This window comes from Volvox carteri, assembly GCF_000143455.1.
Source record: "Volvox carteri f. nagariensis unplaced genomic scaffold VOLCAscaffold_379, whole genome shotgun sequence".
Lineage (NCBI taxonomy): Eukaryota > Viridiplantae > Chlorophyta > Chlorophyceae > Chlamydomonadales > Volvocaceae > Volvox > Volvox carteri.
The window spans coordinates 1-10688 of NW_003307908.1; the positions used below are offsets into that span (position 1 = coordinate 1).

The following is a 10688-nucleotide window of genomic DNA, read 5'->3' on the forward strand; positions in this document are numbered from 1 at the left end:
CACAACTCCCTCACTCCCTCTCTCCGTGTGTGTGTGTGTCTGTCCGCGCGTCACACCGTCACTCACATATTTTATATCTCAGGTGGTAGTCCCGCAGACCGGTGAGGTCCGCGTAGCAGCCCTCTACGTGGCACACGCCCTTGACCTACATACAGGAGGTGGGGGATGGGTGGGGGGTGGGGGTGGGGGGTGGGGGGGACATATGATGATGCTGATGATGGGAAGGAAAACCTCGATTGCCGACGTCCCACGGGGGCGGGGAAGGTGGACGGCGTGGTGTGCGCGATCAGAATCAGGATCAGGACGGCTATGGAGCGCATGTGGCTATGTGTAAAACGGGGAAGGGGCGGGCGCGGAGGGGCGGCGAGGGTTCCGCTGCGCAGCGCTCTGTAATTTATTATCATCATTATTATCATTATCTGTCTAATTATTATATTATATTATAATTATATAATAATACATAATTTATGATATATATATTATAATATATATACATATAATATAATATAATATACAATATTATATGTATTATTATATATATTATCATTTATTATATTTCTACAACTTAAACTAAAACTCCTACTCCAACCCACTCCCGGGCTTCCCCAGCCCCAGTCCAATCCCCAGCCCCAGCCGCTTCACCTGCGGCGTGCGGCGGTCTCTAGGCGGGGGGTCCGCAGTGTAGGCAGCGGCCTGGGGCCCCTGCAGCAGGGCCCCCAGGCCGCCAGCGCCCCCGAATCCGCCTCCACCGCCCGCCCCGGGACCCGAGGGGGATAACAACATGTCCAGCTGGTCGCCGGAGGGGCCGCGACCCAGGCTGGAGGTAAGCGGCTCTAGGGAGGGGAAATGGACGTGGGCAGCGGCACAGGGAAATCGGCATGGCGGAGGTGAGGAGGGGGGAAAAGAGGGGTTGAATGCGCGGCATAGAATGGCTGCGGGATGGGAGACGAAAGCATAGGAGCAAGTAGCTCTCATGTTTCCAGGCTTCTAAAAGCAGCAGTGGTACAGTCAAACAGCCAGCAGGCAATGCGCCAGCGGTACCCCACCAGGGATGTCGGAATGAATTATCAAAACATCCTTTCCTATAATATTATTTAATTATTATATAAAATTATATTAATTAATGATAAAAACATAATACTGCATAACTTATAAAAATAAAATTTGAATAAATATAATTGCAACGAGGAGGAGAGCACTTCGGCGGTCGTTTCAATTGGGGTATACGGTTAGGTGCCCCTGGCCAGTGTCAGGCCAAATACACACACTCTCACACACTCACCCTGCCGTCTCGTCAGACAACCCCCGTCACGTGCACCCACCTTGCTCCCAGCCGCTGTTGCGCCGGCTGTCCTCAGTCCTTGCGCGCTTCCCCCGCCCGCCACCCGACGCTGACATGCTACCCAGGGCCCCAGCGAACCCCCCCGCCGCAGCCGCGCCCTCCTCCAGATCCCGTCGCAATCCCGCCAAATTGCCGAGTCGCTGCGCCAGCGCGGCGCCCTCCATGCTGCCCACTCCGGCGCCGCCGCCGCCGCCAGCGGCGCCGCCGCCGTCCTCCTCCAACAGGCTCCTCAGCGCTGCCGTACCTGCCCCACCCTTGCCCTGACCCAACAACAGCTGTGCCGCCGCTGCGCCGGCGGCCCCGCCGCCCATTCCCAACTGCTGCAGCTGCCCTGCCGGCAACAACTGTAGCAGCGGTAGGGAGCTGAGCGACAGGGAGCCGTCCAGGGAGGGCGGCTCGCCGAGGAGGGACACGGCGGCGGCGGAGCCACCACCGCCATTCCCTCCTCCGCCACCATTACCACCGCCGCCGGCTGTGGGGCTGTTGCCGCTGTTCCGCATGTAGGTTTGCAGTATGTCCGATGAGATGCCTATCTGGTCGGCGAGCGCGGGCAGCAGGTGCGTGCGGCTGGGGCCGCTGGGGGGCCCTCGGAGCCAGGCAATGGCCACCTGGGGGGCCGGCCATCCATGCCGGGTCAGGGTCAGGGTGTACATACACATAAGCACACGTAAGCACACGCACGCAAGTACACCGCCATTCGTACCTGCAGCGCCAGCTGCGGAGGGTGGCGGTTGTTAGCCACATCGGTGCAGATCTGCCCCACCACATCCATATTGGCGGAGCTGAACTCCAGAGTGGGAACCACATCCGCCAGCCTGCGGACACACATACATACACATACAGGCGGTCAGGCACTCACTGTCCTAACTACTGCGCTCAGGCGCTCCCGAGGGGCCCCCACGCCGACACGGCAGTGGAATCAGGACGACCAGGCCGTCAGGAAGCGGTAGCTCTGATGACGGCCAGGTCCGGAGATGGACTCTGAACTCTGAAGATGGACAGCAAAGCGAGGAGGAGGAGGAGGAGGAGGAGAGAGCAAGAAAACACTCCCAACACTCTCAACACCCGAAAAGCAGAGATCGGCAAGAGCCCGCTCTCCGTACAAGAGCCCCGACACGGAAGTCGTACCGGCAACATAGGCGGTACGGCATGAGTCGTACGGGGTTGTACGGGCACCTGTCGTACCTGGATCTAATGAACTGCAGGCAGACTTCCGCCAGTCGGCCAGTCTTGGTGCCCATGGCCCTCTCCAGCAGCAGGCATGCGTTGTTGGGGGTGAGGCTGGCGCTCACAAACTGCTCCACGGCGTTGGGCAGCCCGTTCACCTGGCGGCAGCGATGGGGGGGGCGGACGTCCGGAGAACATGTGAGGGGGCGGGTGCGGGTGTGCGGGTGTGCGGGTGTGGACAGTACCGAATGAATGAGGGACAGACAGCGCAAACTTGGCTCCCACATCTTCTCCCAGTCACATTACCCATCCACCCATCCACCACCCACACAACGCAAAGAGAGGGTTACACACAACACATAGCCGCCGCCGCCCATCACCCAGCTGTCCATATCGCCACTACTACTCTCTCGGGACCCGCCCCTCTTTCCCCCCCTTTTGTCCACCCCCCCCCGTTGAAACAATCTACCGCTGGCGGCTACTCCTTTCCTGGACGACTACAACTTCGGTAGGTCTTAGGTAAAGCCCTCTGCTGCATACCGTGACTTCCTTCATCAACCTGTATGTATGTATGTATGTATGTATGTATGTATGTATGTATGTATGTATGTATGTATGTATGTATGTATGTATGTATGTATGTATGTGTATGTATGTATGTATGTGTATGTATGTATGTATGTACTTTCCTCGCGGCTAGCAGTTCATGAAGACACACATACATACACACACCGGCGGTTCGATGACGCACCAAGGAAAACCCATCGCCCGCTTCAGCCTTGCATTTCAGAATGAAACAAGCCACATGTCCGTACCTCCAGTTTGACTGCTGCGTCGTATATGCTCGCCGCCGTGGCCAAGGTGAGGGGGCACTCCCCCGTGTAGAAGGAGTCGATGAGGGTGTCCAGGGCATCACTGTCCACGCCCTGCACCGGCAGCTTGGAGCCCGTGAAGCCGCCTGAAGCCAGGGCGCGCAAACAAACAGGCGGGAGGATAGGAAAGTCAATTTTGCGTAAGTCCTGATGGGGTGATATTTAATAGTAAAAAAGAAAACTGATGGAAATGCGGGGAGATTCCGATTCTGAGTGTAATCCTGATGACCAGGATATTAATAGACCGTGGTGAAGACCTTCAGGATGGAAGATGATGATGATGATGATGATGATAATCAGGAGGAGGGAGGGAAGGGCAGAGGATTACGGGATAGACAACAACAGAGCAGAGCAAAGAACTCAAAAGAGCTCAAGTTAGGATCCGCGGAGGGTTGTGGAGGCCGTCGTGTTGTGTCGTGTCATGGTGAGGGCGGTGATATGGGAAAAAACTGGAGACAAACATGCCGTACTAAGTGCCGTGAACGCGCAATCCGCACCCAAAAGAGGGCCGTGTGGAAAAACCACACAGCCCTCGGACAACCTTCCTTCGTCTCCCTGTCCAAACCACACACGCACACACATGGAGGCGCGATATGTGCGAGTGTGTATGTGGCCAATTGCGCTCCTGTGCGCACGGGAGGGCCAAGATTTGGAATGGCGGGGATGGGTCCAGGGAAGGGAAGATCCTCGCTCGAGGGGTGAAGTCTGATTGAATATTGTCCGGTCTCGGGCCAGTGCGCACAGGCCTTTCCAACCCCTCGACCTCCGGGGCAAGACATGGCCCACGGACGCACCTTGTTTAAGCACCGACGCGAGGCGCTTGCTGGAGGCGGCCAAGATGACTTGATGGCATCGCAGCTGGCGCCCATCGGGACAAACTAGCGTGATGTCCGAAAAAGTCGGGTTGTTGTAAAAGCTCCGCGTCCCCGTGACAAGCAAACGTGACAAATCGATGTAACATTGTGCTTGCTGCGATGGGTGTCATTGAAGCCCAACAGACAAAAGGGTCGAGAGTGAAAGAATGTCCGCCGCCCAGCATTCCTATCAAGTTTGCACCAACACGCGGGCCAATCCACCGCACCTAACAAAAACGACCTCAGGTTGCGAACACAACAGTACTGGGAACTATCGCGCAATACATCGCTGTACAACGCGGTCAACAGCATACAGTACAAAGCAATGCTCGTGGCCAGTCACCTTGCGCAGGCCCTATAACCAGGACAGGCACGTGTAAAATGAACAGGCTTCTGATCAAAGAAGATGCGTAGCTACGATGCTAACGTTTTGCGCCCCGCAAGGGACAGGGCAGACTCAGTCCAGAAGCACAGAAAGGGCACCAGGGCACCCACCTCGCCAGTCTGGGGTGCCAGCTGCAGCACCCCAGCCTTGGCAGAGCTCATCCTGCACTAGTCCCGACCGGCGCTGGCTTTTGCCCTGACAAGTACCGCCCAAACGTTCGGAAACCTGGAGAACGGGGCCCGTGCCCGCAGCCCCGCCGTCGACGCAAAGCTTAAATGACTCCCTCAGGCCTTAGAAGGCTTTGTTACAGCGCGGTACAGCTTCCTATCACGTATATTGTGGTCTCGTATTTTACAGTTTACAGCAACCCAGGTCCTTGCAAGAAAGCTAAACAACCTCTGTTACATGTTGAGAACAAAAGCTGCCTTTGCCCGACAAAGGCTTATTCATCTCCAAAGCAGCGAAGGAACTCCCTGGCTGCCAGCCGTACATATTGTACAATCACATTTTTACAGGCTGTGGTTTGCCTGGTGACACAGCATGGCACCATGGAGACCTTAAAGCGGCAGGTGAATGCTTTCAATTTGCGTAGGGACAGCTTAAGCACGCGGGTCCAGGCCCAAGTCGATTAAAGATACGGATAAAGAGGTCCATGCGCTTTAACCCCTAGCCTTAGTTAACTCAATCAATATAAATTACCTACGGTAACTATGGGATTGAGATTATATCGGATTAGCACCGTGTCACGGAATAGAAGACGCCATCCTGCGGTTATTTGCATCGCCGAGCAGTTGCCTTTGCAACACTGCAATTTAAATTAAAATAAAATAGATGCCATTCCTGAAAACACGATGACGTATGGCATAACTGATCGATGGGAAGAACCAGTGTCCGACTAGTTGTCGCACCTAACGCCCACCGCACGTGCCACCGTCCGATCACATACGTTTACCTTCCAATTTATTATGCGCATAAGTTATACTTTATAACGCGCCACGTGCAGCGGTTGCGAAAAGATTACTTGTGTGAGGCCGGTTACGAAACGACATCAGAAGCGTATCTCCCCATTTTGCCAAGCACTGCAGTAATGCTTTCGCCATAGCCTGTCATTGCTTCAACCCTTAGATTTATGTCTTGCCGCGCGTGCCAGGAGCCGCTACCACACACACACGTGTCATTATTTTTATCCTTCCGCTGTACTCCCGTTAGCCGTACGCTCGTATGCCCGTCCTAAGCCCTTGCCATCGTGTGATCCGCCGGGTGAGCCAACTTGCAACTCCAGCCAGGGTCCTACAACCTCAGGATCCTTTCCCACTGCCCCGTCTGCCCGTCTGGGCTTTTAGCTTTTAGTCTTTGCTTTCTCGCTTGACACCAACCTCCTTGATTGCACCGACCGGCCTGCTGCAAGTCCATCGCCATTAGGGATGCGCCTCACTGTCATCGCGTCCGTGACCTATCCCGGCCACACGAAGCCAAGTACCCAGATAACCTCAGATTGCAGCTTATCTCAAAGCCGAGTCTAGATCTTTTCCCGTGTATGCACGCACCCACCCACCCACCCACACACACACACACACCCCTACACACCCCTACACACACACACACACAAGGGCATTAACCCGTACCACCGTACCAATATATTTTCCAAAGAATTGATATTCACCGATTTTTGATCTATTTCGGGCGCCTGGGTGCAACCAGGGGGCCCCCTTGCGATGCTCACTTCCCCGCTCTCTTCACCTTCGTCCCCCGCGTTTCCCCACGTCGAGTGTGCCCCTGTGCGCCCGGAGTTGGGCCGGACACATGCGCTTATGTGCTGGCCTCGAGCAATACACCATCGACCGCGTCGTTGTCGTTGCTGCTGCTGCTCTGTGTGTGTGTGTGTGTGTGTGTGTGTTACACACCTTCTGGAGTTGTGTTATACCCTCCAAAGGTATAACCTAGGGGGGCCCCCCATACACACTTGGCGCCCTGATGGGGCACCCACAGGGCCAGATGAATGAGGATTGATCTGTCTGTTGACCTCCTAGCTATCCACATCGCCGAGGTCTGACGCCGCCCGGTTCCTCGTTCCGCGAGGAGTGGGCCGTGGTTTCAGCGGCCACCCTAATAACCCTATAGACCGTTGTAAGGGCGGCAACCGCAGCCAACCAGGTCACCATGTTAGGGTTCATAACGGCAGGGGATCGCCACCACCGTCACCATAATTTATGAAGTCGGTGTAAAACCCTAAAACCCTAACGGTCATTGGTGGCGGTGGTGGCGATCCCGTGCCGTTAGAAACTTCCATGACGGTTGGAGATCCAACTGCCAACTGCCAGTTCCCAACCCCCAGCTATAAACCGTCCTCTTAACTGTTGCTCCAGCAAACTCCACAACAAAACCTTCGCAAAATAATACTGGTAGGTTTGTCACGTGTTCAGTACTTAAGAAAACCACCTAAACATCCGTCACCTACACACCAGGTATCCCACACACTTTTAACCGCTGAGGAGGACGGAGGTAAGAATCGGAGTTGGGTGCAAATTCACACTGGCTACAATCGCGACACCGCGCGCGTACAAACGCCGCACGCCTATAACACGGCTCACGCCGCTTGACCGCGAGTCTCTGCCGCCTGCCGCCCTGCCTCCTACACAAGCTCACACTACAGCTCATCAGCAGCATCAAATTCGGCTCATGGTTCCAAGCCTTTGAACCTAAGCCCAACTACGGGTATCACGTCCACCCCAACATCACGCGGGTATTAGTGGGCTCCTTGCATCGTACACGCGCGAGGACCCATCTCCTGTACAAAGCCGCGTTTGGCTTTTGACATTTCCTCTTTCCGCCACCGACTTCCCTACCCCGAGGGGCCCCGGAGCCCTGCGCCTCGCCGTGGGGGGGAGTGCTCCTCTGTGGGCAGGTAGTAGCTGCAGTCCGTCTGTAGGTACATCCTGACAGAACAGCTTGACCGCGAAAAAAACAATGGAATCGCCCTTTGGTCCACCACCTGCTCCGACACGGACTGACCGTCAGACAGACAGACAGACAGACGCACAAGTCATACAAGTGGCTACACGTAGCTTTACACACACACAAACACATGTATACAAGCAGCACGCTCATCGCGGCTCAGGTCGTTAGTACACACACATACACACACGCGCGTGCGCAGCAGGGCACTGCGGAGCACAGCACCCGGTCACGGGGCCTCAGTGGCCGTAGCGCTGTTCAGCTGTAGCAGCGCCCGAAGCTCCGCCGCCTCTTCCGCCATCTCAACGTGGGTCCGGACCCGGCGCTCCTTGTCCAGGTCGAGCTTCTCACCGGGGCCGGAGCTGCGGAGCCGGCGCCCGGGGAGGTGGGGTGGGGCACAGCAACACTGGATGCAAATAATACAGCCCAAGCGGCAACGGCACCAGGATGGCAATACGACATGAGAGACCGAACAGTCGCAAACGATGACGGCGGCGGGGTTCGAACTGGGGTTTTGCGGGCGCGCCGCGGTTAGAAACGGAGAAAACGGAACAGTGAAGCGGCAAAATGACGATGGAAGCAGCAGAAGCAAGCGGCAGTGGCAGGATGGCAGTGGTGGAAGCGGCCCCTCTGCATGACGGTTGCGAGCTAACGGTGGTGGTGGAGGTGGTGGTGCTGCTTGTGGGGGTTTTGGAATGGTCATGTAGGGGGGGAAATCGGACGGGAGCTAGTCACGCACGGGGGCTGCCGCGCGCCTTTTCCCGTACCTCATCAACCCAGTACGACAACAATGACACCTCCATTTCACTGACCGACAAAAAGCAAACGCTAATTCGGCCATCGTGACTTACCTGCCGTACTCCTTTTCAGCTGCTTTGTCGTACTCGGCTGCCTTGTGGTCAATGGCGTCGTACACCTGGTCGTTACGGGGGAAGTCGCCCGCCTTGCGAGGCAGCACGTGGATGTGCACGTGCGGCACCGTTTGACCTGTACGAACGGTTTCGGAACGGAATACGACTCATGAGGTCAAAACGATTGTTGGCGGGACCGCTTAGGTCCCCCCTCACCCCCCCTCATCCCCCTCACCCATGTTTAATGTCACCTCTCTCGGGAAGCCCTCCCTCACCACCCGCAACCCCCCTCTCTCTCCCGCCAGCAGCAATCTCAACCTCCTCACCTGCAAAGGCCCCATCCTGGATGGCCAGGGTAAGTGACTGCGCGCCGTAATGAGCCTCCACGGTTTTACCGATCCGTTGCGCCAACAACCTGCGAGTACGGCAGTTGGGAGGCGGATGGGTGGGTGGGCCGGCTGGCGGGAGGGGGATAAGAAGGTACGAAAAGGCGGTTAACACCACACATACACACACACGCACAACCACAAGACCTAAAGCAATCGTGTTGTTATCGGGACGAAAGGGAGGGGGGGCTGAGGGAAATTAACGGCAACGAGCAGCAGCAGCAGGAGCAGGAGCAGCAGATCCCCTAAAAAGGAGATGAAAACACGGGTGGGGTGGGGCCTGTTCAAGTCCAAGCGGGGCGCGCAACCCAGTGTACGAGGCGGGCGAGGGGCGACGACGGGGATGACGGGGATGACGGGGATGGCACGAGGCGAGGATACTTCTTTCCTTCAGGGGGACCTTCGAATGCGATCAGAGGAGGCTTTCATAACGCCGTCCACTACGCGCGCCTTCTTACGCTACGGCTGCAACGGCCCAGGAAGTGGGAGGACGAATGCTTGAAAGCGCTTTTTGGGTGGGATGCCAACAAAACGAAACACAAGCGCGAAGAACCCTGACAAACAGACATACAGGGGCAGGAGCGTACCATAGGTCGGAAACCTCATCCGGCGTCAGGTCAGTGAATCGTTGTACGACGCGCTTGGTGCTGACGAGCACGTGGCCTGGAATGTACGACAACAGTACGACAAAAGAGAACATAGTTGCAGCGCAAAGGCATACAGAAGCGACGGAGGTGCCCGTTCAGGGTTTTAGCCGCATCTTCAGGTTTCGTGTTTACGGCGTGTTGTTGGGAGGAGCAAGGACGGATCGGGGGGGTTGGTGCCGTAACGCCGCCTCCGTTGCACCTCCATGGCTGCTTTGGCATCGTCCGGTGGGTTACGAGGTATCAGCCCATAATAAAGGGTGTTGTGCGGCTACGTAGTTGTGTGCGCATCCCGCATGGGGTGCAAGTGCAAACAGGTTATCGCACCAGGAAATTGCGATCATAATGCCACGTCCCCTTTTCTGTACGGCAGCTAAGGAGATGCAAGGGCCCCTTTTTGTGTGTACGCAGCGTGCAGGAGTGTGCTGAGCGCTTCTGCTGGAGCAGCCCCAAGAAGAAGGCTCCGCCAGGTCCGCAAATTCTGGCCTCTTAAACCCGTTCTTCGCGACCTTCTGATGGATCAACTGTGTAAGACCTAAATCTAGCTCACGTGACGAAGGCGAGGACACGAAAAGGCCTTGATATGAGTTCCCTACTGTTTCTGATAATCTGCTTGTCTCTTGTCAGGTTACAATCTCATGGGATCTCCTGGACACAGGTGAAGATGGAATCCGTTTGGATTCATGTCCCTCGCCTTACTTCTTTCCCCTTCTACCCCACCGCGTGCTGCAGCAACATGCAGGTCAATCCGCGTACCTGGCACGACGGGCTTCAAGTTCACAAATCCGTAACAGAGATTTGATAGCACAAACACGTGAGATCCCGGAATAGTGTGAGGCCCAAACTTGTACTGCAGGAAATGACAGAAATTACGATTAGCGACCGGATAGGTGACACGTAAGCTGGTATTCTAAAAGGCTCACGATCACAGAATCATCCATTTTTGCACAAGCTGCAAGCCGATGGCGCTGCTGCGGGTTTAGCGCGCGGAAGGTCGCTGAGCTGCGAAATTGCGAGCCAAGGATGCAATTCATAGACCGGTTTAATGAATTCCCCAATACTGTCGATAAACGATACATTTTAAACTGGCTGCAGTTTCTATTACTCTTTGGGCATGAGTGCGCAAAGGAGCGTGGATCCTGCACACCGTACAGCGACTAGGAACGGCCTCACAGGAGGAATTGTGGGGTTTGGGGAATTGTCCCATTGTTCTTCGCTGCTATGTCAACGCC

At 55.8% G+C, this 10688-nt stretch overlaps 2 protein-coding genes across 2 annotated transcripts; both read right to left on the minus strand.

Moving 5' to 3' along the window:
• Positions 1-66: 66 nt before the first annotated feature.
• Positions 67-4781, minus strand: VOLCADRAFT_101117 (uncharacterized protein; the record flags this gene model as incomplete). The annotated part of the gene is made up of 8 exons (XM_002959571.1): positions 67-145; positions 643-833; positions 1323-1950; positions 2046-2157; positions 2528-2667; positions 3325-3467; positions 4176-4350; positions 4731-4781. Coding segments are annotated over 8 exons (1519 nt in total), but the record flags the coding sequence as incomplete, so codon positions are not given.
• A 3023-nt stretch (positions 4782-7804) lies between these two features.
• On the minus strand, positions 7805-10306 carry VOLCADRAFT_71460 (uncharacterized protein; the record flags this gene model as incomplete). Its single annotated transcript, XM_002959572.1, has 5 exons — positions 7805-7937; positions 8460-8562; positions 8753-8841; positions 9400-9475; positions 10213-10306. Coding segments are annotated over 5 exons (495 nt in total), but the record flags the coding sequence as incomplete, so codon positions are not given.
• Positions 10307-10688: the final 382 nt, after the last annotated feature.